The 24,586-nt window shown below is 40.6% G+C and overlaps 2 protein-coding genes across 2 annotated transcripts in view; one reads left to right on the forward strand and one right to left on the reverse strand.

The window, feature by feature from the left end:
• AAMP (angio associated migratory cell protein) overlaps nucleotides 1–18,107 on the reverse strand; it is a 158,082-nt gene extending 139,975 nt beyond the window's left edge. Inside the window, exon 1 of the mRNA XM_085650021.1 lies at nucleotides 17,927–18,107. Within this exon, the coding sequence (XP_085506147.1) occupies nucleotides 17,927–18,032 (106 nt within the window). The 5' untranslated portion in view covers nucleotides 18,033–18,107. The remainder of the gene's footprint in view (nucleotides 1–17,926) is intronic.
• Nucleotides 18,108–18,696: 589 nt separating this feature from the next.
• LOC146859345 (uncharacterized) overlaps nucleotides 18,697–24,586 on the forward strand; it is a 29,050-nt gene continuing 23,160 nt past the window's right edge. The window contains exon 1 of the mRNA XM_085650022.1: nucleotides 18,697–18,817. Within this exon, the coding sequence (XP_085506148.1) occupies nucleotides 18,766–18,817 (52 nt within the window). The 5' untranslated portion in view covers nucleotides 18,697–18,765. The remainder of the gene's footprint in view (nucleotides 18,818–24,586) is intronic.

The raw sequence follows: 24,586 nt of genomic DNA on the forward strand, positions 1-24,586 counted from the left end.
ACGAAACAGTGGTTATCAGTGATTACACATTTTTGCGCCATTAAAAACTACAGAAACAGTGTTTTTCCGGTATTTATGGAATGTTTGGCTTTTATCATGGCTTGCTTTTTGCACTGATAGCGCATGGTATATAGACACTAAGTATAGTGGATATGAGGTCCAAATAGATTTCTGCAAACATAACTTATTTTAGTACACTGTTCAATACTTCAGTGAGTCTTTGGCCATGTGTGCTCGCTCTTTCCTTCCCATGTAAACTTCTGTGAAAAGGCCCTCTCAACACTGGCACTTCAGAATGGCAATGCCAAAACAGCCAGTACTCATTTTGTTAACTCTGGCCACTGACATAGCTTTCCATGCCAATACTGGTTCACTTGAAGATTGCGATTCTCAGGGCAGGTTCTGCAAAATGTGCGCTGATCTGGGCGCTTTTTCCCTCAGAGTTATTGAAGTGGTCAAAAATGAAGCAGCACTTTTGAAACTACAGAGGACATTCCCCTTTACGGAAGGGATCTAGAACAGAGTACCACAGTGAGGTTTCATTGACTTCAAATGCCATTGGTGGTGAAGGGACATTTCAATGCATCATTGGAAGCCATTTCTCATACATTGTAAAACAAAAGTTTCTGAATTGCTCTTCACCATTGCTTTGCTTACCAAGTGGCAATCACTCTAACATGGAACATGTTGCAGTGCCAAAGTCACTGAAGGTGTCGCCCAGCCTACTCTCAAGGAGATGTTTCACATCTACACCAATTATGCTGAACACTTGGCAGACAAGGGGGTTTTCAAACTCTAGTTTTTTTATTATGTCCACTATAGCAGTTATGTTTTCCTGTAAAAATCTAAGAATGCAGTAGAGTGTACTTTTTTCAAATCACTATCAATATGTGACCAAAGATCCTCACATTTCTTGTCTCTGGCATCATCACAGAGTAAACATTATGTAAACAGTTGCCACATGGATAATATAGCATTCATAGCCCCTTGGACTGAGAACCATCCGCTAAGGGACACAGTTGGGATGACTCTTTCTTTGATGCCACAAAGCACAAAATGATAAATATTTGCATTTTATTTCCTGTGCATAAGAAAGCAGTGCACCAGAATGGACTAAAAAGTTAATTGCATTCCTCATTAACTCTGAATGTTGTAAAGATGCTTTTGCAAATTGGGAGAGGTATACAACTGGGCGTAAGTGTATGCCAGAAGGCAGCAAAACAAGCCTCCGAATAAGTCATCTGAAACCGATACATCGCCTACTGGCAGCGACTCGGAAACCAACAAACACAGATATAGAACCATGAGTCAAAAGGAACACCCCAGTTCGGACATTGCATTGATTGCTTCCACACCATCCACTTAGACTACTACATCTTCATCTGCGGTTCCTTTTTTTAGGAACGGGACACTTAGGCAACGAAGAACCAGGAGGGGCAAAAGGAGGAGCAGCTTTCGATCCTCTAATGGAGAAACGTGTAACCCGAAGTAAAAAATAAGCAACATGGAGAGTTTGGTAATCAACATTGTCAACGCCGTTGAACAGTTATGAGATCGGGGTTTTACAAAAAGGAACATCATTTGTACCAACGTACACATCAAATATCCTAGAGGCTGAAGTGAGTGTATACAAATTTATGCGCACACTAAGATTGCAAAACAAATTTGACAACATCATAACAGAACCTTTTGAAAGAACAGAGAACACGCTGAAAGGTTTGAAAGTGAAGAGCACATATATGGCACCCATCAGCCATAAAATGTTAGATACTTTTGAAACCTTAGTCAAGAACGACATACAATATCTATTTTAGCACAAAAAAACAGATACTCCAACCTTACCATGAAGGACAGGAACATTTTAAAACATCTGACCAGCAACACCAGCATCACGTGTGTCTACGCAGATAAAGGAGGTGCACTGGTTATATATAATGGACACGTCCTACTATAATCCAAGAATTAAGGAACATGTATATGACCCGACTACATATTGCAATATTGGATACAACCCCACTGAAGCCTTTTAAGGTGCACTCAAAGCAACACTTGACAAAGCGGTCAGTGACGGTACCATTGGAGAAACAGACCGCAGATACTTGATTCAGGAATTTCCCGTATGTCCAATGTTACGGATATTACCCAAAATTCACAAAGATCTTCTGAACCCACCAATGAGACCTATAGTTTCAACTCGAGGATAGATTCACGAACCGGTGGGCAAATATTTAGATAAACACCTACAGGTCTTTGTACAAGAAATGTCGACATACACTAAAGATACACCTGAATTTTTTATCAAAATTCAGAACCTTGCAATTTAGTGGAATGAGAACATGTTTTTTGTACCATCGATGTGACTGCGTTATATACTTCGATATCTCATAATCTAGGTATAGAGGCCATAGATATTTTCTTGTTACATGCTGACCTCAATCAAGACTTTAAAATCTCTCTGTTGGAACTTCAATTTACTTTGTACCACAGTTACTTTACTCAAGAGGACCAATTTTTCCTACAACTAACTGGCACATCCATTGGGAATTGTGCTGCCCCAAGTTATGCGAATCTTTTCATGCACAAATTTGAGTTGGATAACATTCTCAACAACATACTTTCGGTACATCGATGACTTATTTGTAATTTGGCATGGTCCCAAGGAGTTATTGATCACAGCCATCGACCATTTAAACTCAGTGAATGATCGATTGAAGTTTACATGCAACATCGATAACACTCAGATAAGCTTCTTGGACGTTTTGGTGTATATAAAAGATCAAAAAATAGAAACCACCATATACAGAAAAAACACGGATCAAAATAATTTATTACACTTCAGTAGTTTTCCCCAACCAGCCATTAAAGCACACTTACCTTACTCTCAATTATTGAGGATTATGAGAACAGTATCTGACCATGAACAACTTTCAACAAATACATCAGACTTGGAGAACCGTTTCTGCAATCGGGGTTACCCCCAAAGAAATCTTAACCAAGGCTAGGAACAGAGCAGCCTCAGTATCCCGATCTCAACTTTTGACCACTCAAAAACAATCCACAGAAACCTCTAGAGTCGTGATTGTGACCAAATTTTCTATGGAAAATAGAAATTTCAAAAAAATCATATTGAAACATTGGCCCATGCTCCAAGTTGAACCAGATTTTAAAAACACATTTTCAGAGAAACCCTGGTTTGCTTATGAGAGAAGTAAAACATGGTTGAGTATCTCAGACCACCAGAATTAAGAGAGCTAAACACGTCATATAAAGGCACCATACCATGCCATAGCTGTGGGAATTGTAACAATATCATTAAAGGGAACACCACCCGTCATCCAACCCAAGGTTACAATATCAAATTATACACCACTGCCACATGCGACTCCAAAAACCTTGTATTTCTACTCAAATTCCCTTGTGGACTGGTTTACATCGGTAAACCCGAAAGAAAAAGAAAAACCGGATTAAACGAACACAAAAGTGACATCAGAAATAAAAATCCAAAATCTGTTGTGGCTGCACATTCTATGAACCATAACATCAGTCAATTGTGATTTAGTATGTTAAGTAGTGGACATTAAAGAAGGAAGAGACAACCAGAAATTTCTGCTACAACGGGAGATATTTTGGATCAAGAACATGAACTCATTGGTGCCGCACGGCCTCAATGATCACAACGAATATAGCTGTTTCTTGTGACCAACTTGATTGTTCTTTGTACTGTTCTCATAAACTGTAATCAGCCTAGTTCTTCTACATCACACATTTCAAGTAGATAACGTGTTCTTTCACATCTGTTAAATCCACTTTTTCTTCCTTTCTTCCCTTGCTTATGTTTCCTTGACATTCTACTTGGTTTTTGTTAACATCACTACTTATACAACAATGCAGTCCGATAGGATTGTTTTGTACCATTCTTCCATTATCTCATCTTTTATTTCCGACTTTCTTATTCTTTTGTCTACTCCCTATTATTCACCGTTCACCCTTTGACACACAGACCATATCAAGTGTAATAATGCTTTTTCTCTCACATCTGTTCACCACATTATTTTTTCTAGATTTTCTTTATTTTCCTAGATTGATGTCTTTGCCCTAATTTTTGTCACCAAAATATTTTCTTTACCAGTAATATTTCTTACTCTCATTTTCCGGCTGTTAGTCAATTCACCATGACCGAGTTCATCAATGTAGTCCAGTTTACATTTTCAGTCTGATTTTATTTTTTCTTCTTTGTTTACACGCACTTGGCACGTTAAATCAGACCGTCAGTTTCAATCACAACTTTATTCACTTTTTCCCATTCCAAAATGGCAACCTTGGTTCGGATACCAACACTCGTAGACCTTTTTCTATATCTATTATACTCATCACTCCCGGAAGCACCTTTTCACTTTCCATGTTCTAAGACATATTCGGCGTCGGCAACCAGACGCCGAGTTTCGAGCCACAGGATTCACTTTTGGGAACCGAAAGTACTGCATGAAGGTAATCCTGCACATACGGAGGATTAGCACATAACGGGCACATGGAGCATGCATTTGCATCACTTGCGCTACGCTATATCATCTTCTTCTCGTTAATTCTGTTAAACACCCACATCGGGTGCACCACAATCCGTGGTAATGTTATATCAGTCTAATACCACGATTATTTGCCTTGCCGGTGCGTGTTCACGTCATCTTACTGGAGCACTCGGTTAGACTTTCTACATTTCCAGCCTTTTTAACACCCTGTTTCCACATCTAACAGTGGATAATCGGATCATCAAAACACGCTTTGTGAGCACTGTCATTTCCTTGGAGCACTTTCATATAGTAGAACATGGCTTTTAGACCGCAGGCACCAAGTCGCCCGATTTTGTCTTTTCCTGTTTCTTTAGGAATTCAACCCCTGACGAAGGGCAGCACATCTGCCCGAAATGCATTGGGGCTTGCATCTAGATGTTTGAAACATTATGATCAACCATAAATGGATTTGCTGAAACAATGTGAGGATCTCATGAAGACAATGAGTATAAATCATCACATAATTAATTAAATAAGTTTTTGATTTGAACGTTTGGAACATTTCTGATTATTCTAAGAATTTCATGTACTTTGAACTTCTGGCAGTGTTCACAGAGGGACACTTCCCGATGGGGATGTGCAACTAAAGTGAAAAGTAAAGATGCTTTCAGCATACCATCCAGCAAGTGGCAAGGATCTCTTTCAGGAAAGCACTTCAGCTCAGGTATCAATTTTGACAGGTCATCACACAACTTTTTCATATACGTAGCTGAATCACTGCAAATACAAACAGTATCACTCCAATCTTTGTTGAACTTGGAAAGAACCTTTTTTGCAGAGCATTCCAAGTGACACTGCTTTTCATGTTTTCCAAAAGTCTGGTGTCATGTTTTAACCACTATCCCAGATGCTTTGTGATAGCGCTCTTTTCACATATACTTGTCACTATACCTTGCATTGAATTTTTTAAAGCCTGAGGTGTTGGCAATTCGCCTACTATCAATACTGACTGACTAGAAACTGGGGGCTGATGTATTAAGGGTTTTTACCCAGTCTCGGTGGGTAAATAGGATGACACATATTAGGAAAGATTCTTATGAAACCAGCCATTTTAGCTATCAGTGAAAGAATCAAACACAGCCAAAATATCAAATAGGATTTTGATATTTCCTGATTCTCTACAGTTTATAAAATAATTAACCTAGACCTAAAACATGCTTCAAAACCCTGCATCTTTAGACCAAAGACCAAAAATCTGAAAAAAAACAAAAGGAAGAAGAAACAATATTTTAGTGGCATCCCTAAACAACAAAACTCAAGCAGAAATGTTTTAGCCCAGACTTTCTTACTGCTAGCTTGTATAAACAAGATACCTTGTATTGGCCCCTTCAGGAAGAAAAAAAATACTCTTTCACTCTATTTTTCCTTTCTTTGAATGGCATTTAGTGTGTGGTTGTGCAGGTGTTTTTTCAGTGTTTATATGTTTTCACTGCTGAGGGATATTTCTCTTTCGGTGGGGTTTTATCAGTTATTATAGGTTAAAACCTAAAACCGGATAGCCTATGCATAATCGAGATGCAATGAAGCAGTGATGGTAAGAAAGCACTCTCTTTTGCCCAGTCTCCTTTTATAGGCCCAGCACTGCAGGGTCAATAAAGGGGTGGGGGGGGTTTGGTTTGAACAAAGGGTTTAAGATTTTGTGGGAGTTTTGTGCAAATCGCAAAATCCCGGAGGGTCAGGTTAATGTCATGGTATATCAAGAACAGGAACACGATCAATAACATTGATAATCTCCCATTTGACCAGCATTCTTAACTACTATTCAGTTTAGACTTAGAATCTCTTATAGGAGTATCCCCAGGTGGAATCTCTGAAAGTTACTGAGGACCTCCTCTGCCAGAGTAACTGGGATTCTCCCACATGGAGACACTTTGCCTTAGACTTAGCTAAGATCGTACTAACAGATAACATCTTTGAACTTGATCGAAAATATATTTACATACCCATGGGACATCCATGGAAAGTACTATTGCCATAAATTTTAACTGGACTTTAGCTACTCGGACAGCGATCCCTTTAAAGACAACATAAAAATTTGTGGTTAGTATATGGACGAGATTTTCATGATCTGGCAAGGGAATTCAAACAGGCCAAGGAATTTTTAGAATGGAATGCCAGCCAGAATCCTTGCCAAAAATTACACATACCATTTACAACAAAGAGTTGGCATTTTTGGACCTATAAATCTTTCCTAGTAACGGTTACCTCGAGACACATGTAAATCACAATAAAAGAGACAAATACAGTCCTGCGACTCACCGAATTGTTCCTCAATTAAGGATTTTTAGAAACAAGCAGATCTGCTGTCTATCAAATTGATCGACTGCCATGATCATCAAAATATCATCAATAAAGCTGGAAAATTAGCACATAACACAAGGGAGGCCCTTTTAGAATTTTAGTAGAAAAAGTAGGAGGTACCCTACAATCCAATCTGGGACAGGGTCGATATAGATTAAAACACAGAGTCCCTATTATACAGAGTAAATAAAGACTATCTGAGCGACATTAGTGATTAAAGGGAGTGATGAAGCTCGCTAGTAGATTGCACAACAATCTTATTGAGTCCGAACAACAAAGAAATAATAAAATGTTAAAATATCAAATCCAATTTATTCAGAAGTCAACAATGATTTTTTAAAAACATTTCATATAAAATCATATAAAATACATCAGTACAATAATAAAGACAGAATATATTACAGTACATCCATGTAAGAAAACAGAAAAGTCGACGCTGCGTTTCGGTGGATGAAGGATCGTTCACCTTCTTCAGGACAGTTTTCTAGACAATAGAAAGTATTACATTATTGTGCTTGTTCTCATATGTTACTGACTCAGTGCATTTATACAATTCGTTACAATAAAACAAAAACATTTTTGTTTTTATTTAGGCCTCCCCTGACACGATTAGTCTTTTTTATCTAAAAACAAATGATGGTTTTTAGGCAATATATTAATACTAGATATACATACCTAAAACAATTTTAAATGCAGCTAGTATTTCAATTCTCTAGTCTTGCCAAGGAAGCTGGTCATATTCCAAAAGAAGGGGATTTATCAATGTCCCGCTTAAAAAGACCAAGAGAAAAGACTCTGTAATAGATATTCAACGGTAGTTCCAAATCACGTGTAATTAAAATTAAAGATGAATTCTCATCATGTTACACCATACCTTTGTTGTGGGTATCAATTAATAAATTGTTAGTGCGTGCCACCGTTTGATGATAAATGTAATCTATATGAAGAATTAAGAAATTGTTCCTGTTACTTCTTATAAGGCCATGTATTTAATCCAAAATTGGGTAATGATGGTTAGAAGGCTTACCAAAATAGAATCTCCATGACATCTATATTTCTGATGATCACTGTTGGCATATCTTCCCCAGTTTCAATTATGGTATTTGGCAATTTTGGGGCCTAACACAGTCCTTATTCCATTTGGGACTAATAGAGAGAAACAGAAAGGTAACCTTACTTCACTATATAATCACATAGATGACTATTTATGTTATAAATCTAATCATTATTACCTCTGTAAACTATGCCGTTATTGACGAGCATCTGAAGTATGGAATCCTTATATAGATGTTATGAAGCGCTGAGATACGAAACATTTTATAACCTGATAGGGAGAAAAACGATTCCCTCAGTTAGTCTAGTTTTCCCAGGTTTATTTGAATTATTGCATCAGATCTCAGTCTGATGGTTTGAGCAAATTATTTATATAATCATCATCCTTAAGTATGAGGTAGATAAAGTATCAGTGTCCGGTTGTTCCAATTTGGAGCATATGCTCCTGACTGGCTTTTTTATAATTTATCCAGACACTCATGATAAATTTTCTCATTGTATATTATAATATTCACAACTTTTTTTGGCGCCCTTTTTGCTTTCTGGGTTAAAACGTTCAAGACATTTGTTACATGTATTATCTTTTGTACTAGGCATCAATCAATGTCATTGACAGCGCTCGCAAAGTACTAGCAGCTGGTCGTAAGGAACAGTACTAAACATAGAAAAACTCATATTAAGGTGTATCTATTCTAACAATATTCACGGCCTCCTTGCATGCAGACGAACACCTTCCGGTTCAGGATACACGGAAGCGTGTTCTCGAGTCTGCCGTATTTATACCAATCGTGATTGGCCATTTGAACGTCACGTGACACACAATTTTTCAGTATCGGATGAACTAACAAACATTATTGATTGCGGGAACTTGTATGCAAAATGTTTTTAAAAAACTAATTATATTCGCTATATGTCATCTTGTAGTTCTTTAATACTTTGATGCAGAACTAACCACAAAAGTTTTCCTCTAGGATCGACGCAGGCCAAACACAGGGCGGCCATCTTAGAATGGTACTAGCTCAATACATTAAGTTTATGTTCTGTATTTTTCGCTATTTTTTTTATAAAGAAAGGAGGTGATGCTATTCATCATGAACTCATCCTAGGATTGCAATGGCATCACATTTTCTATTGTCTGAAATATGTAGATGAACACCAAGCAATTAATGACCCTACTTATTTATTGCATCTATATTTTTTATGTCGGGGGTCAAAGAGTCAAAATGACAATTATTAGTTGGCTCTCAAGTTCTAACACATACAGCGTAAACCGCCTTTTTTAGTCATTTAAGATTGCCATTTAGTGGTGTAGTTAATTACACGGTACAATATATCTGTCTATCAATCACAGGTTCTGTTCTTCCCTACTTAATAAATGCACGTTTATGATGCTTTTTGTTTTCATAAGTGTACTAAAAAAAACACACACACTACTGAATCAGCTTCTCCCAGTCCTCCTTACTATTGAGGCCTTTTCTAAAGGTATTAAAGCGGGACATATAGAATTGTTCATTGATTAATGCCTAGTACAAACGATAATACATGTAACAAATGTCTTGAACGTTTTTACCCAGAAAGCAAAAAGGGCGCCAAAAAAACGGCGCGAATATTATAATATACAATGAGAACATTTATCATGAGTGTCTGGATAATATAAAAAAGCCAGTCATGAGCATATGCTCCAAATTGGAACAACCGGACACTGATACTTTATCTACCTCATACTTAAGGATGATGATTATATAAATAATTTGCTCAAACCATCAGACTGAGATCCGACGCAATAGTTCAAATAAACCTGGGGAAACTAGACTAACTGAGGGAATCGTTTTTCTCCCTATCAGGTTATTAAATTTTTCATATCTCAGCATCTATATAAGGATCCAATACTTCCAGATGCACGTTAGTAACGGCACAGTTTACAGAGGTAATAATGATTAGATTTATAACATAAATAGTCATCTATGAGATTATATAGTGAAGTAAGGTTACCTTTCTGTTTCTCTCTATTAGTCCCAAATGGAATAAGGACTGTGTAAGGCCCCAAAATTGCCAAATACCATAATTGAAACTGGGGAAGATATACCAACAGTGATCCTCAGAAATATAGATGTCATGGAGATTCTATTTTGGTAAGCCTTCTTACCATCATTACCCAATTTTGGATTAAATACATGGCCTTATAAGAAGTAACAGGAACAATTTCTTAATTCTTCATATAGATTACATTTATCATCAAACGGTGGCACGCACTAACAATTTATTAATTGATACCCATAACAAAGGTATGGTGTAACATGATGAGAATTCATCTTTAATTTTAATTACACGTGATTTGGAAATACCGTTGAATATCTATTACAGAGTTGTTTCTCTTGGTCTTTTTAAGCGGGACATTGATAAATCCCCTTCTTTTGGAATACGACCAGCTTCCTTGGCAAGACTAGAGAATTGAAATACTAGCTGAATTTAAAATTGTTTTAGGTATGTATATCTAGTATTAATATAGTGCCTAAAACCATCATTTGTTTTTAGATAAAAAAGACTAATAGTGTCAGGGGAGGCCTAAATAAAAACAAAAATGTTTTTGTTTTATTGTAACGAATTGTATAAATGCACTGAGTCAGTAACGTATGAGAACAAGCACAATAATGTAATACTTTCTATTGTCTAGAAAACGGTCCTGAAGGTGAACGATCCTTCATCCACCGAAACGCAGCGTCGACTTTTCTGTTTTCTTACATGGATGTACTGTAATATATTCTGTCTTCATTATTGTATTGATGTATTTTATATGAAATGTTTTTTTACAAATCATTGTTGACTTCTGAATAAATTGGATTTGATATTTTAACATTTTATTATTTCTTTGTTGTTCTGACTCAATAAGATTGTTGTGCATTGTACTAGCGAGCTTTATCACCCCCTTTAATCACTAATGTCGCTCAGATAGTCTTTTATTTACTCTGTATAATAGGGACCTTTTAGAATTTTACCACCAGGGAGAAAGAAGCATGACAAATTGATATGCATTACGACATACAACACAGCATCTAACCATACACAGAGAATTTTTAACAAATACTAGAGGATTCTGACATCATATAAACGAATGTCTGAAAGGTCCATGCTCTATTATAAGAAGAGTGCCACTCCAAGGGATCTTTTGGTACATGGACATTTCCCTTGCGGGAATTGTAGTTTAGGTCATATGACTAAGCCTACTAAAGAGATTAATCTTGGTTTAGGCACTCCGCGGCTCTTAAAAATGAATAAAAACACACACTACTTGCAATTCCGACCAAGTTCTGTACTTGACCACTTGTCTTTGTTGCCTTGGAAAGTAAAAATATGGATGAATGAACAAAAAAATGAAACAAAAAAACAAGATAAGATGCAAGAGACGTATGACACAACGGAGCTCTAGTTTCTTAGAAAAGCGAAATACTGAAGAGGACTTATATTGGCTCATTCTCGATAAGCCTCAGATTCCATCAAAACACCATGACTCTAAAGCTATTCTTTTCGATAGGAAACAAAGATGGATTTCCCATCTCAACACCCATGTACGGAGTTTAAAATGACGAAATCCCATGGAATCACCTACACTCCTTAAAAAGAGGCTAGAGAGATACAAGTCTACTTTATGGGTCTACTTCAGAAGATTATTGTAATGAGTTACTAAATGCAGGGATTCAAGAGACGGCATGATGACAGGCACTGGATATCCTCCTACCTCAAAATAAAAACATCTAACTGTATAGGCAACTATATGTCAGGATCATTCACTTAAACATAATTCATTAAAAGGCATTAAATCGCGAACGAAGATAAGCTCTGTCTCTTATTACAAAAAACATTTACATTGAATTAGATTATCCTCCCCCCCCCTCCCCTTTGGCATGGTGCCACAAGAAATGTCTACCAACCAATTACCTTTAACATAATGAGCTCTGCTTCCCTAAAAAGATTTTAAATGGAATAATAAGGAGATCGTCCACCCCCCTCCTTTTTTCAGGGTGGTGGTACAAGAAACAGCATGCAAACTCATGTTGAGTTTCTTAGTATTAGACATGTCTCAATAACGACCGCGCGGAGCGCACTGACATGCATCAATCTGAGGACGCTTTATGCCATCCATAGCGTCTTGACAGAACGCGCTACATGGGACTGTTCTATATATACAGACATATCTCTATTACTCAAAGCATCAATGAGAGGATAGGGAGATGTACTTGCCAGTGACATTGGTCCTTTGACTAAATAAGCAAGGGGCAGGAAGATATTCTCTCCATCTCCTATGTGGATGTTTGCTCCTACGTTTGGAGCAAGTTATGAATAATCAGACATGAGGAATATTCTTTCCACCTACATTTTCACCAGAGAGCAGTGCTATCGTGAAGTTTGTAGTGCGACACTAATCACACCTGTATTTTGAAAAATAAAGTTCAAAGTTTGTTTCTAAATTAAATTTTCATTTAGTTTGTTTGTTCTTACTCCAATGAAGTAGCTCACTATCAGATACTAAATGAGTATCATGCATTTTTTCTGCATCCAATTTTTGTTTTGTTTACATGGATTTAAGTGTTAAATAAGTTGGCTTGAAATCAACAACTAATGTATCACTAGTGGTGGGTGAGGGCAAATCTTTCAAAACTAAAATTGGGGGATCCAAACACACTGCCTTTACATTAAAGTGTTCATACTTTTTTATACTGTTGGGTGGTATTTATTGGTAAAGGAGGATTTATTAGTAAGCTTTTTTCCATCGCATTCCCTTTTTGTGTGTACGGTTTCATATAAACCTGGACACTTGATACCCTTTACAAGTAACCATGGCAGATCTCCAACCCCTCCCCACACATTCAAATCTAGATTTTTGGTATTGTAAAAAAAAAAAAATGTTTTTGAAAACATATTTTATTTGTCAATTCGCATATACTGCGCAGGGCTCTGCACACCAGAGTCATCTGCCAAAGCAAACCAAAGACAACCATTACAGCAAACAAATCCCCCCCCCCCCCCCCCCCATGATCAACAATACAATACACAGGAGCATTTAACGGTATGTCACCCCATCCCCAACTCCCACCCTCCCACCACTCCTCCCCCCCAAAGATTGCACAGGTCCATACTATCCCATCCGTAGCATTAAAAAGATCAGAAGGTCCTAATCCAGGCTCACCCCCCCGCTCCTTCTCTCCCCTCCCCCTATACTGGACCCCAGACTTAAACGAGCACCCAAGGCTCCTCTAACGCCGGAGGTTCCAGCCTGAGGCCCCGGTACTCCGCCCATCGTTTCCATATTTTATAGTGTTTGCCTAGGAGCATGAGGTGTCGTTTATAGGCATTGCCCCCCACCCCCTCCATAACATATAGCAGTGCCAGCTGTGGTGTGCGGGTAAGCTCCCAGCCCAGGACCTCTGATAGACAGGCAAAGACCCCCCTCCAGAAGCGGTCTAACGATGTGCATTGCCAAACCGTATGTATAAACGTACCCTTAGCCCGACCACAGCGAAGACACTCCGGGGAGGCAATCATCACCGCCTACCACAATCGTGTCCTAGTAAAGTAGACCCTGTGGAGGTATTTGAATTGGACTAGACAAAGCCGTATGGCTATGGTCGCCCCCCGCGGGGTTGCCAGGGCGTCCGTCCAATCCTCCTCTTCCAGCCCGCCCACATCTGCCTCCCAGTCCCCTTGGAGTTTCTGAAGTGTAGGGGAGCAATGCGTGACCAGGGACTGATAAATACGCGAGATCTTTTTGTCTTGCAGATCCCCCATAAAGACTTTCGCTTCAACGGGACTAAACTCGGATATGGACTCCAGGCCCTGCAAGCTAGGGGACAACGCGTGGCGCAGCTGTAAGTAGCGATAGAATTGAGCCTGGGGCATATGGAACTCCTCTTGGAGATCTCAAAACGATTTTAGTGTTGTGCCCCTCAGAACATCACCCAGGGTGGAGATACCAATGGCGTCCCATCCCCGAAACCCCGGAAGGGCTGCCAAGTGGGGCAGGCGCCCATTGTCCCACGAAGGAGTCTCCCAGGTCAGGACGTTCCACCAGCCCATGCCCCGTAGCGCCTGCCTCCAAACCATGAACACCACCCGCGTAACTGATGGCAGCGCGCTCCGTAGCCGCGCTGAGTACAAAAGTGTATGTAGTGTGTGATGCCCCATAAGGTAGCGTTCCAGTGCGTACGCCGGGATCTCCTTCTCTCCATACCACCACTCATTGAGCGCCAGCAGGTGTGAGGCCTGATAATACGGTTATTGTAAAACATTTTAATGTAATTAAAAGTCTAATATGAGTATAACACAAGCCTCGCCTGAAACAGTACAAAAACGGGTAATATTATTAAAAAAAAGTTCATTCTTGGGAAGTATCTTAGACAGACCATAAAACCTTCAGAACAAAGAAACATTTGATGAAAAAAAATATGTTGACCAACAAGAGCTCAGCTGAAGTAGTAGAACTCCCTGTTCATCATAAGACATTAATATTATCCTATAAAGTGTGCTTTAGAGGCAATCAGGATCTACGTCAGTCTGTGAAAGTATATTTTTATTTAGAAATGTTATCTGCGCATCGTGAGTCACATAACTTCAGTTAAGCTGTGCTTGGCTGTCAGTTTTGAACCACAGGCAAGTCGGCAATTCAAACTTCACACAATTTTGAGTAAAAGGATCAAGTTTGGAGGTGGGCATGGCCACACACAATCACAGACTAAACACTTTTTAAGGGGCTTCAACGGTCACATTTAAGTCATTTGCTATCCTGCAGTAAACAGCTGCCTTCCTACAAAGTGCAGTAGAGAATAGCCAAGAGACAATGGGCAGTATTCTATGGCGTAGCATCTGGATTTGTGCCTGAAAAGCATGAAGGAAGCAGAGGGTGAAGATTGGCCTGCCTGCAGGGCATTCCAGAAGGACCAGTGCAGCGAATAAGTGACAAGAGTACCCACATGCCTCGTTTGGTGGCCAGGTCAACATTTCAGAGAGGGTAAGGACTCATGTAAAGCAGCACAGAGCACCTGGGTTGAGGCCAAAGTGAAACGCAGAGAAATTTGCCACCTGATGCTATGACTCTGGAGTACTACGAAGAGGTTTGCAGAGGCCTCTGTGACAATATCATGTGTGCCTTGAGCTGGATCGAACATGGCTGTCTGTCAATGTAGAAGAGGCACTGCCAGGAGGAAAAAACATTAAGGCCTAACAACGTTGGGAAGAGCCATGTATGAAGCTGGAGGTAAGACAGCCTTGACTGCAGTGCTACACTGGGTATTAGGTGCAGATGACCCTAAAGTTAACTATACAATGTAGCTGTAGGACTGTTCTAGCAAGCCCTGAGGAATGGCAAACTAAGGACTGACCTCCACAGGAGAGAGCACCTTGGCTGCATCTATCCTCTTGTGGTGTGTGGGAGGGGTGAGGGTTGTTTGTTGGGGCACAGTTGCCCCTCCCCTTTTTTATCAAATTGGGCACAACTGACCTGATTCAAACCAAGTGCAGCACATATACAATATGACCAAAAAAAGGCATGGACTCCCTGTGGGGGGACACTGGCAGGGCCGTCCTGACAAAGCATGTGGAGTTAGAAACCCGTGGTGCCGGTTGCAGTGTAACAGCAGCAACTGTTGAACCAGTGGAGAACTCAGAGGGACACTAGAGAAGAAATAATGTCCGAATTGTGGGACTCCCTGAGAACAGCAAAGGCCCCAGCACGGACTGTATCTGGGAGACTGGTAGTCAACACAAGTGGTGCCCAGAGGCCTAGCCAACGTTTTAAGTGTGGAATGACTCCCATCTATGCCACCCAGCCCTGGAACCCCTCCCTCCCCCTTAATGGGAGGTTGCCCACTTAAATAATGGAACCAGGGCAACGTACTTCTAATTGCCTGGTGAAATTGTCTGTTCACAGTAGAAGATAACAAGGTTTTCAGATTATATAGAAGCATTACAGTAGCAAAGGAATTCATTCATCAAAAGCAAACACAATCTCAGAGAGCAACCAGAGAGCAAGGGCTAAAGTACATGCTGCTCTTTTCAAGGAAACTATGGACAGTTGAAAAGGACAACTTACACTTCTTCACAGACAAAAAGGAGAAAAACAAGTGGACTGAGAGGTGGACTGCAGAAAACAGTCACTGACAATACCTTAAGAGGTAAAGAAAAGGCAGAAAGGTAGGAGAACGCAAACTGGTCTTAGTCCATCAATGAAACAGTCTCATAAGGAGCAATCGAAAGATAGAGGATCTGGCCTGGTGGAGAGTCATCTCAAATAGTTGTTTTAACGGATCATCAGACACAGAAGATACGGTGGCTGGTGCCAACACAGAGGTATGAATCCAAACACGAAAATGCTTCTGGAGGTCACCATGTTGATGGCAGATAATGTGCTTTGAGCGATCAGCAGTGTGACGTTGGAAACAGACGTGGCACCACACAACAAGGCCCCACTGCACATCACTTTCTACACTGCAGGTGGAATGGAAAATCAGCAGAACTGGTACGGTGAGTAGACTGTTTATTTTCATCAAAGAGGTAGAACAACTGTCTATGTCAGCACATCAGAGACGTCTCTCCCCAAAGCATCAAAAGCACTAACTGGCTGTGGCACTGGAATATGACAGACACTTGGTATACTTCGCACATGATAGACTGGATACTCCCATTATTCACATAGACATTCCCTGGACTCCAAACAGGATCAATTCTTACCATCCAAAGATACAGTTGAGCTCTCACACCAAATATTTGGGCCACACAATGTCTGACCATTGTCCTCTGCTGGCACAGCTTGACTGGTCAAAAAAAGAGAGCTTGTATCCCCAGGTGGGGACTACAGGGGATATCACTGACTGATGCCAACCTTGGTGATACTGAAGGAGGTCAAGTCTATCAATACTTTGAGGACTACACTGGAACACCGCGATATATGCTACAGGATTTAATGCGTTTAAGTTATTCATCTGGGGCATATACATTACAACCACACATGAAGTTAGATCAGTGCTCAGAAAAGAGATGGTCAGTCTGGAGTATGACATGAGGGGTTGGAGACTGGGGTAGCAGCAAGACACATGGAGCAGAGGATCTGATACGAGTCATGTCTCAGTACGTACTGAGTGAAGGTAGATCACCCCGGTAGATTGGACTGCCTATTGGAAAAATAGCCAAACGTAAAGTGCTTCATTTTAATTTAAATTTTTGCAAGTCTGCCAGTGGCACTATCACACAATACCTTCCGCCAATACTGGCAATTCAGCCAATAGCATGTTGTGTTGTGGGATTTATGGCTTAGCTGTTAACGCTGGCATTAGGAGGTAAAAAGACATGCAAAGTGCAGCTGGCTAAAAAGTCAGAATTTGGCAAAGGCATTATACATGACATGGAGTCATTTATCACAAATTGGGCAGCAATAGTGCAAGCTTTGCTTCCTTGACGAACATGTACATCTTAGCAGCAGGAAAGCACACTTTTTCAAAGAAAGCATCAAGTGTAATTTACTTTCCCTGCACAACAGATTCAGCAAGGCAGACTAGCACACGCTTGCATCACTCGCACACGAGGCAGGTTGTACCATTGACGAGGTCCAGCCGGGACTCTGAGCATCCCTCTCCATCCCTGACTTATTATGAATCCGAGGACTATACAATTCACTTACTAATGAAAAAGGACCTGCGAGCCCTGGCCTACTACTAGTGTCGTAGCCACAGATAGAAATATCCCCCCCTACAACACGTAGCAACGACCCTACACCACAGCATTTCTCGGAATAGTGTCTGTGGGCCTCCTATTATTGTACTACATGCCTGCTTTAGAAAAAGCCAATCTTAGAAATTGTGAAAGACCCACAGCATACAATGGAAAGTACAACATGGACCAGAATATCAACCTTAGACGAACTCATTAAAACTCGTGAATGCTCTCAGGGCTAGCAGGAGCCCCTAAGTCCAGAAAGCACCTCGTGCACCCCTGACCCCACTGCACCCCCTCAGTACCCGGGTCCGGATCGTCGTCATTCAGCTCCAACACCTCAATGATCTCCTCGTCACCATGAAAGTCTCCGACCTGCGCTCCTGCCACAGGCCCCTCGGCGTCCTCCATGGGTACAAGTGCCCAGCCTGACACACACGGGTCTCTTCCACTCCCACGGCCGGATCTTACGGTGCAGCCTACCCAGGGGGGCGTCAGGCAGCTGCCGCCAATGGAAGCGAGGCGTAAACAGCAGTGGACCAATCACGACTCACTTACATTCCGCCGCCCCACCCTCCATGTGAGCCTTGGAAGCGTGAATGGACAACGAAACTAGAGAAATCCGGGAAATGTAGTTTTTGGGATCGAGACACTTATTGTGGCATTAATCCTACTAGACTGTTTTAGTTGCGTGATTACACTCTATGTGAAATAGAAAGAGGACAGAACAGAAGCAACTGTATTCATAGCCTAATTAGATGCCGTTTTGGAACATTCGAATGACATTTTATTTAGTAAAGATGTACCGTACATGGCACGACGGTAGATATTTTAATTTACGGTACGGGCAAAAGTAAAAAATAAATAACTCATCTAATGCTTGCATTTTTCTTTTCGTGTAAGAAATATCTTTCAAATTGGGTAAGGTTATTCCGTTGCATATTTAAGCAGATACTCGTGAAGATTCCTGACTTTTCCTTACATAGCTGCTTGAATAACTAGAACTATTTCACTAGCGAACAAACTTAGGGCGTTTTCAAAGGCTAAAAGAATGTGTAGTACAAAAAAAGGATCTCGTGAATAAGCCCGGTTTCGGCACTACAGCTCCCGGCATGCCCAGGACTGTGAGTCACGCCGTCCCAACATGGCGGCTGCCAGTGGCTGGTTATTGGGGTCAGGAGCTGGCAGACTGGTGGGTGAGTACAGAGGCTACCTAGGGGTTCTCGCCTCTCATTGCACTACGTCTGTCAGTTCGTAACTACAGGCCGTGTTATGTTTAATCTGTTTAATTCTCACTTCGAAATACTCCAACTTCGAGTGAGAGCAAATATGAAAACCTCCCCTGATTGTTTTCGGATGTTGGCAAGTATGCTCTAAATTGTTCCACAGTGGATAGTTCTCTGACATTTAAAGCGGACCCATTTTGAATTTTTAATAGCAATGCAGTGGGTTGAATTAATGTTTTTGGGAATATCTCTCTGATATAAATTTGTATTCTTGTAACTTAAAACCATGGGAAATCAAGAGTCTTTAGCGCAGCGTGGATCACTGATCTGATGCATACGATGGTTCACCTGTAGCTCAGTTCAAATCATAATACAAGCTTGCTGCGCATAGTAGACGTGCTCCAATTTATTCCAGTCATACCGTTTTAAAGCAAACAGAACATTTTTAATGTATATGCTTAGGATAAAATTGAAAATATTTACATGACATTGCCATATTATACTAAGGGGTTATAACAATTGAAGAATGAGTGAAGAGTGTGCTGTGTTGCTAGTTAAAATACCCATAATGAGAACAATTCTTCGTATTACACAAGCCATAGAACCTCAGTCTTAATCCAAGCTCAAAGTGCATATAGGCCTACAGCTTGATTACATTTATTCAATCTTTAAATTTGTGTGCTCTTTGTTGCAGACAGCATTTCCAGATATTACTTACCCAAAGCACCAGCGACATATAAAGGCTCTCTCTGCCTGTTCACCATGCAACAAAATGTTACTGCTTACCCACTATGCCTATCACAAACAGGAAAACCAACAATATGCTTGCTTCGCCTTTAAGCGTAGTTGCCTGTACCAGGGATGTAGCTATCATCAGTACAGAAGGTGCAGTGACACTGGGGCCCAGAAGTGTGAGGGGCCAACAGCACCACAATTATGGTTGTAATATACTCCCAAACTATGGCCGGGTGTGTACATTTTACATACTTGCATGGGGGCCCAGAGCACTCTTGCTGCACCGCTGACTTCAGTTTCCTTTAAATCGCCTGTTTGGTATAGAGTCATTTCCCGTGCTTTTATTTAATCCATCCTATTAAGTGGATTCTCGCTGTATCCTATCACAAATCCCTTGGGCAGGTTCTCTTCGAATTATTCGATTTTTGTTTGTTACATAACAGTTAGGAGGATAAACCTAGACTCTACCTCTACTTCTACCTCCCTCCTTTCTTTGCTTGTGTTCTTTTACTAGCACAGGGCGTAATATTGATGCCTTCCCTAATAGTTCGCTGGTCTGGCAGTGATAAGGAAAACAATTGTGAGATACTGGGATTTGCAATCTCAAAATGTGTCCTTCTAGAAAGCCAGGATAAGAGCCCTTGGTGTTCCACCAGGCATCTGTTGGAGTTATTTAAGCATTGCTCATAAGATCAGAGGTATTGCTTATAAAATTTGTGACAAAGCAGTCATTCACCCTTGTTCGATTTATATTGCAAGACTTGACTTGAGTATTAATTGTTGTAACAAAAATTATGTTTTTTCCTACACTTAACATTTATATTTTTTAGGTCTTGCAGATAGAGCACTAGCCTGTACAAGGGGCCATATGTGGCTGTTGGATGTTTTGAAATCAGCCATTGGTTGATTGTGTCAGGACGAGTTCAGCCGTTGTTTGAATGGATGTACCAATCATGACTGTAGTGTCCTCCCCAGTCCGGGAGCATGTGACATAGCACGCCACACACAAAGCTCTGGTTTGCACATCTTTATTCTCCAGCTTGCAACCGTAGACTGAACGTGCTGTGCTACAAACTTTATTAACCACACCCACCAGGGTACATAATACTTGTAAGGAGTCTGTCTAGAGCCAGTCAAGGCCTCATACATATAAACAAAGGACACAATATCTGCCCCTTTGTTAATTAAAAAGTACGAACAAATGTATTGTAATTGTATTTATATAGCACTTACTACCCCTGACAAGGCCTCAAAGCGCTTTTTGGCGAGTTGCACTCTACTCCGGATTCCAACAAGGATTACTGGTGGATTAGTAAGTGAAATTTGAGGTAATTTGAGAGGTGTGAGTCTGTTAGTTGGATTGAAAATTATAATGGGGGATAGAAGAGGGAAGAGTCTAGAAAGTGTTTATTGGGAGATCATAGTAGTGAGGTGAGGTTTGGGATGAGTATAAGGATAGATGGAGGAGGAAAGAATCACTAGAAATAGATTAGGGAGCTCAGAGTAGTAAAATTAGTTTTGGGATGAGTCAAAAGAGGGATAGGTGAGGGAAGAATTTAGATGAGTTTTTGGGAGAACATAGTATTAAAATGAGGTTTGGGTTGATCCAGGGAGGGATAGAGGAAGGAATAATCTAGAAAGAGTTATTTTGGAGATCATGGTAGTAAAATAAGGTTTGGGATGAGTCGCAGAGTGGAGGTAGAGAATATATTGAGAGAGGTATAGGGTGAAATATAGGGTAGTGCATCAGAGACAGCATGGCCAAATCACATGCGCAAAAACAATATCTCTTGCATAAGCAAGACATATTGGCTTTGCCAATGCTTGTTTTAAATTCATTTATAGTCCGCTTGTATTACGAGGAGAGCATCCGCCATTTTTACTTCACTATCAATTGTGCCATTTTAGAAGGGTCATATTGGAAGTGCGCTCTCTTGTCTTTGCCAGTTGGGAAATGTCATCCATCCACACCTTTTTTTTAGACTGGCAGCAGAGAGAAGCATGCTAAAGGCAAGCATGTCTGCATCCCATTGTGTCCAGGCCGAGTCCAGGGCCTAGGACACTGCCCAGTCTTTTTTCCGCAGCCAGTAAGAAGTGACTAAATACTACTGTTAAAGGATTTGTAGCTATGCAATATTGAACCTATTAGTTTGAAGTGCCTCACTAGTGCAACCAAATATCTAAGGCGCCTCACAGACATTTCATATTTACACCATCCCCCCTTATCTTCTAGAATTTCTAATCAAGCTGTATAATGTAATTGTCGGAATCCCAATATAATGTGCATTCTAATCAATATCTGTTTGATGGTTAAACCTGTGACTAGGGGGAGGAGTCTGTAAGACTAATTTTGATTCTGCCTATATAACCGAAACCTGCTTAAAGTGGACTGTGCCCCTGATCTTACATTCCTCCTGGTTATCTTTTCAAATTAGCCAACAGAAACATTCTTAGTTTCCTCATGGACTATCAAGTCACTTTCCTTTACAGAATATATTCTCAATAGTTCTCATTCAAAATTTCAATGAATCAAAATGAATCCAATACAATTTTATTCATTTACAGGTTCTCTTCCTCTGAAAATAACTTATTACTTCAATAGTGGAATCTGTAGTCTAGAAACTACCAATGTTATCTTTCTTAAAGATTTTAATCTCCATGTGGACAGGGATTCTGACAAGGAAGCCACAGAGTTGCTCTTTAGTCGACCTTTGATTTGCTGTAACGTGTACTAGGACAATTCACTTGGCCATATCTAGTTGTGCCAAGCTTTAGTCAACACTCTTACTACTTTTGAACTGACATAGATGGACCACAAAGTGATTTTCATGTCAATCAAGGAGAGAGGCCAAAATGAAAACCAATGAGTCGTCCAACATTTCTGATCATTGATGGGCTAAATTGGACCCTCCTAAATTGATCACCTGGATTCTGATAGGTGTGGTCGTATGTTTCTTCATTCAGATTAGATATATTGACTAATCATCCATATCACAATTACTTGTTAATGGATAGTAGTCCAAGATTGAATATCGTGTGTCCATGCGAAAGAAAGCCATTTTGTAGCCCCACCGAAAGTATTCAGGCTTTGAGCAAATAGCACTCTGTCTCATATTGAAATATTAACAGACAAGTGCAGTCTCCCCTCACAACAACTTATTGGCAACTCCTCATTGATTGCTACTGGCCTTCTGATGCTCTAACATCATCATGAGAATAGGAGACCCACTCCCCGATGCTGACCCACTCACAGGTCAATGTCGGTCGCTGCTGCGCTGCCTTCACCCTCTCACCGAGCTTCCTCTGACATTCCAAAAGCTAGGTAGTTGTAGATTAGGCTGTCCAGGCACTCATCCTTCTCCACCGGGTGGTCCCCACAGCAGCATAAAGAGAGAACTCGGCCTCGAATCAAATATATATACATATACACATCATAACTCCTCGATAAGTCATCAAGATTCTTGCACCAGTCTTCCAGATCAAGTTGTACGAGATAGGGGAGGGGGGCCTTCATTTAGCATCTCTAGAGAAGAGTCGGATGACTGACTTGGACACTCAGGTGGACTTGCATGACTCCAGGAGAACATCGAGGCAAAGGCTTAAAGTGTGACGAGTCTCTGAATATAGATTTTCCAGGTCGTTGGGCAGTTACTATATGGCTCTTGCTCGCTACAACTCTTAGCGGTTCAGCGGAGTGTCTGTCTTGCATGCCCTCTTTTGCTTGACAAGAATTCTATCTCCTTTTCCAAAAAACGTGTCTCGAACATGTCAGCACTTATCGGCATAAGCCTTCATTTTGCATTTGCAAGAGGTGACACAAATTTCATCAGGGTATATAGACCGGGTGGTGGCTCATTGTTGTAGCTTTGTTCCAAGAGCTCCCCCGAACATCAAGGTGGTAGGACTTTTTCCTGTCGTAGAATGAGGAGTGGAACAGTTGGCATGAAAGGCTGGGCGTAAAGCAGAATTGTGGTTGATGCCTTCCAGTGCAGCATGCTGAACCACTTTTTTCAAAGTACTCATAAATCGTTCAAGAATGCCATTTGCTGTGGCCAGAGAGTTGTGCTTTTCTGATGTTTGATGTTCAAACGATTAAATAAGTCTTTGAACTCTCTGCTATTGAAGGGTGGACCTATTTGAGATTTGAGGGAACACCCCATGCTGTGAAAATGTCATCTAGCCTCTCGATGACTCTCTCATGTGTGGTTGATGATAGGTCTTCCAGGAATGGAAAACGTGAGTACTCATCAACCACTACCATGAGATGATGTTCATTATTGAGGGGTCTGAAGAAGTCCAACACAATTCTCTCCCAAGTTTGCTTAGGTAGCTCACACATGTTCAACAGGTGCTGAGTTATTTTGAGAGACAGGCAGTTGCATAGATGAGCTTTAAACTCCCTTTCAACTCGTTCCTTGTGCCACTTAAACCACACTCTATCCCTGGGGCTATTTTAGTTACAGCAATGCCATGATGTCCTTCGTGTGTCACTTCAATAATTTGTTGTCTCAGGCTTTCAGGATAACTATTCTTGCCCCTCTAAGTATGACACCATCATGTGTGACAGAAAGTTCTTCCTGAACATTCTTGAACTTCTGGTACTCCACATCATCTGTAAGAGTTTGAGTATGTTTCCGCCATGATACTGTTGTATTGATGATTTCCTTCAGCTTAAGCATGTCTTTGTCAGTAGTAGTAGATGTCAGAATCTGTTTAATAGGAAGTGGTGCAGGCACACTAGACTTTACTATGAAATTGATGTAGGCCTCAGCTGCTTTGGACGTTGTTCTATATCGGCACTAGTGAAAAGTAGTTTGCAGTGTTATGAGTTTTCCCAGGTTTGTGCACAATAGTGTAATCATACTCATGCAGGTACAGCCCCCAACCTCTTGATGCAAGGAGGGCATCTTGGCTTTCGGAACTCTGAAGTCTGAAGGAAGCTGGCTCTGTACATACTATAACTCAGTAAGGTATAGTGTGCACAGAGTCCAATGGATCCCAAGG

The sequence above is a fragment of the Triturus cristatus genome, chromosome 3_2, assembly GCF_964204655.1.
Source record: "Triturus cristatus chromosome 3_2, aTriCri1.1, whole genome shotgun sequence".
Taxonomy (NCBI): domain Eukaryota; kingdom Metazoa; phylum Chordata; class Amphibia; order Caudata; family Salamandridae; genus Triturus; species Triturus cristatus.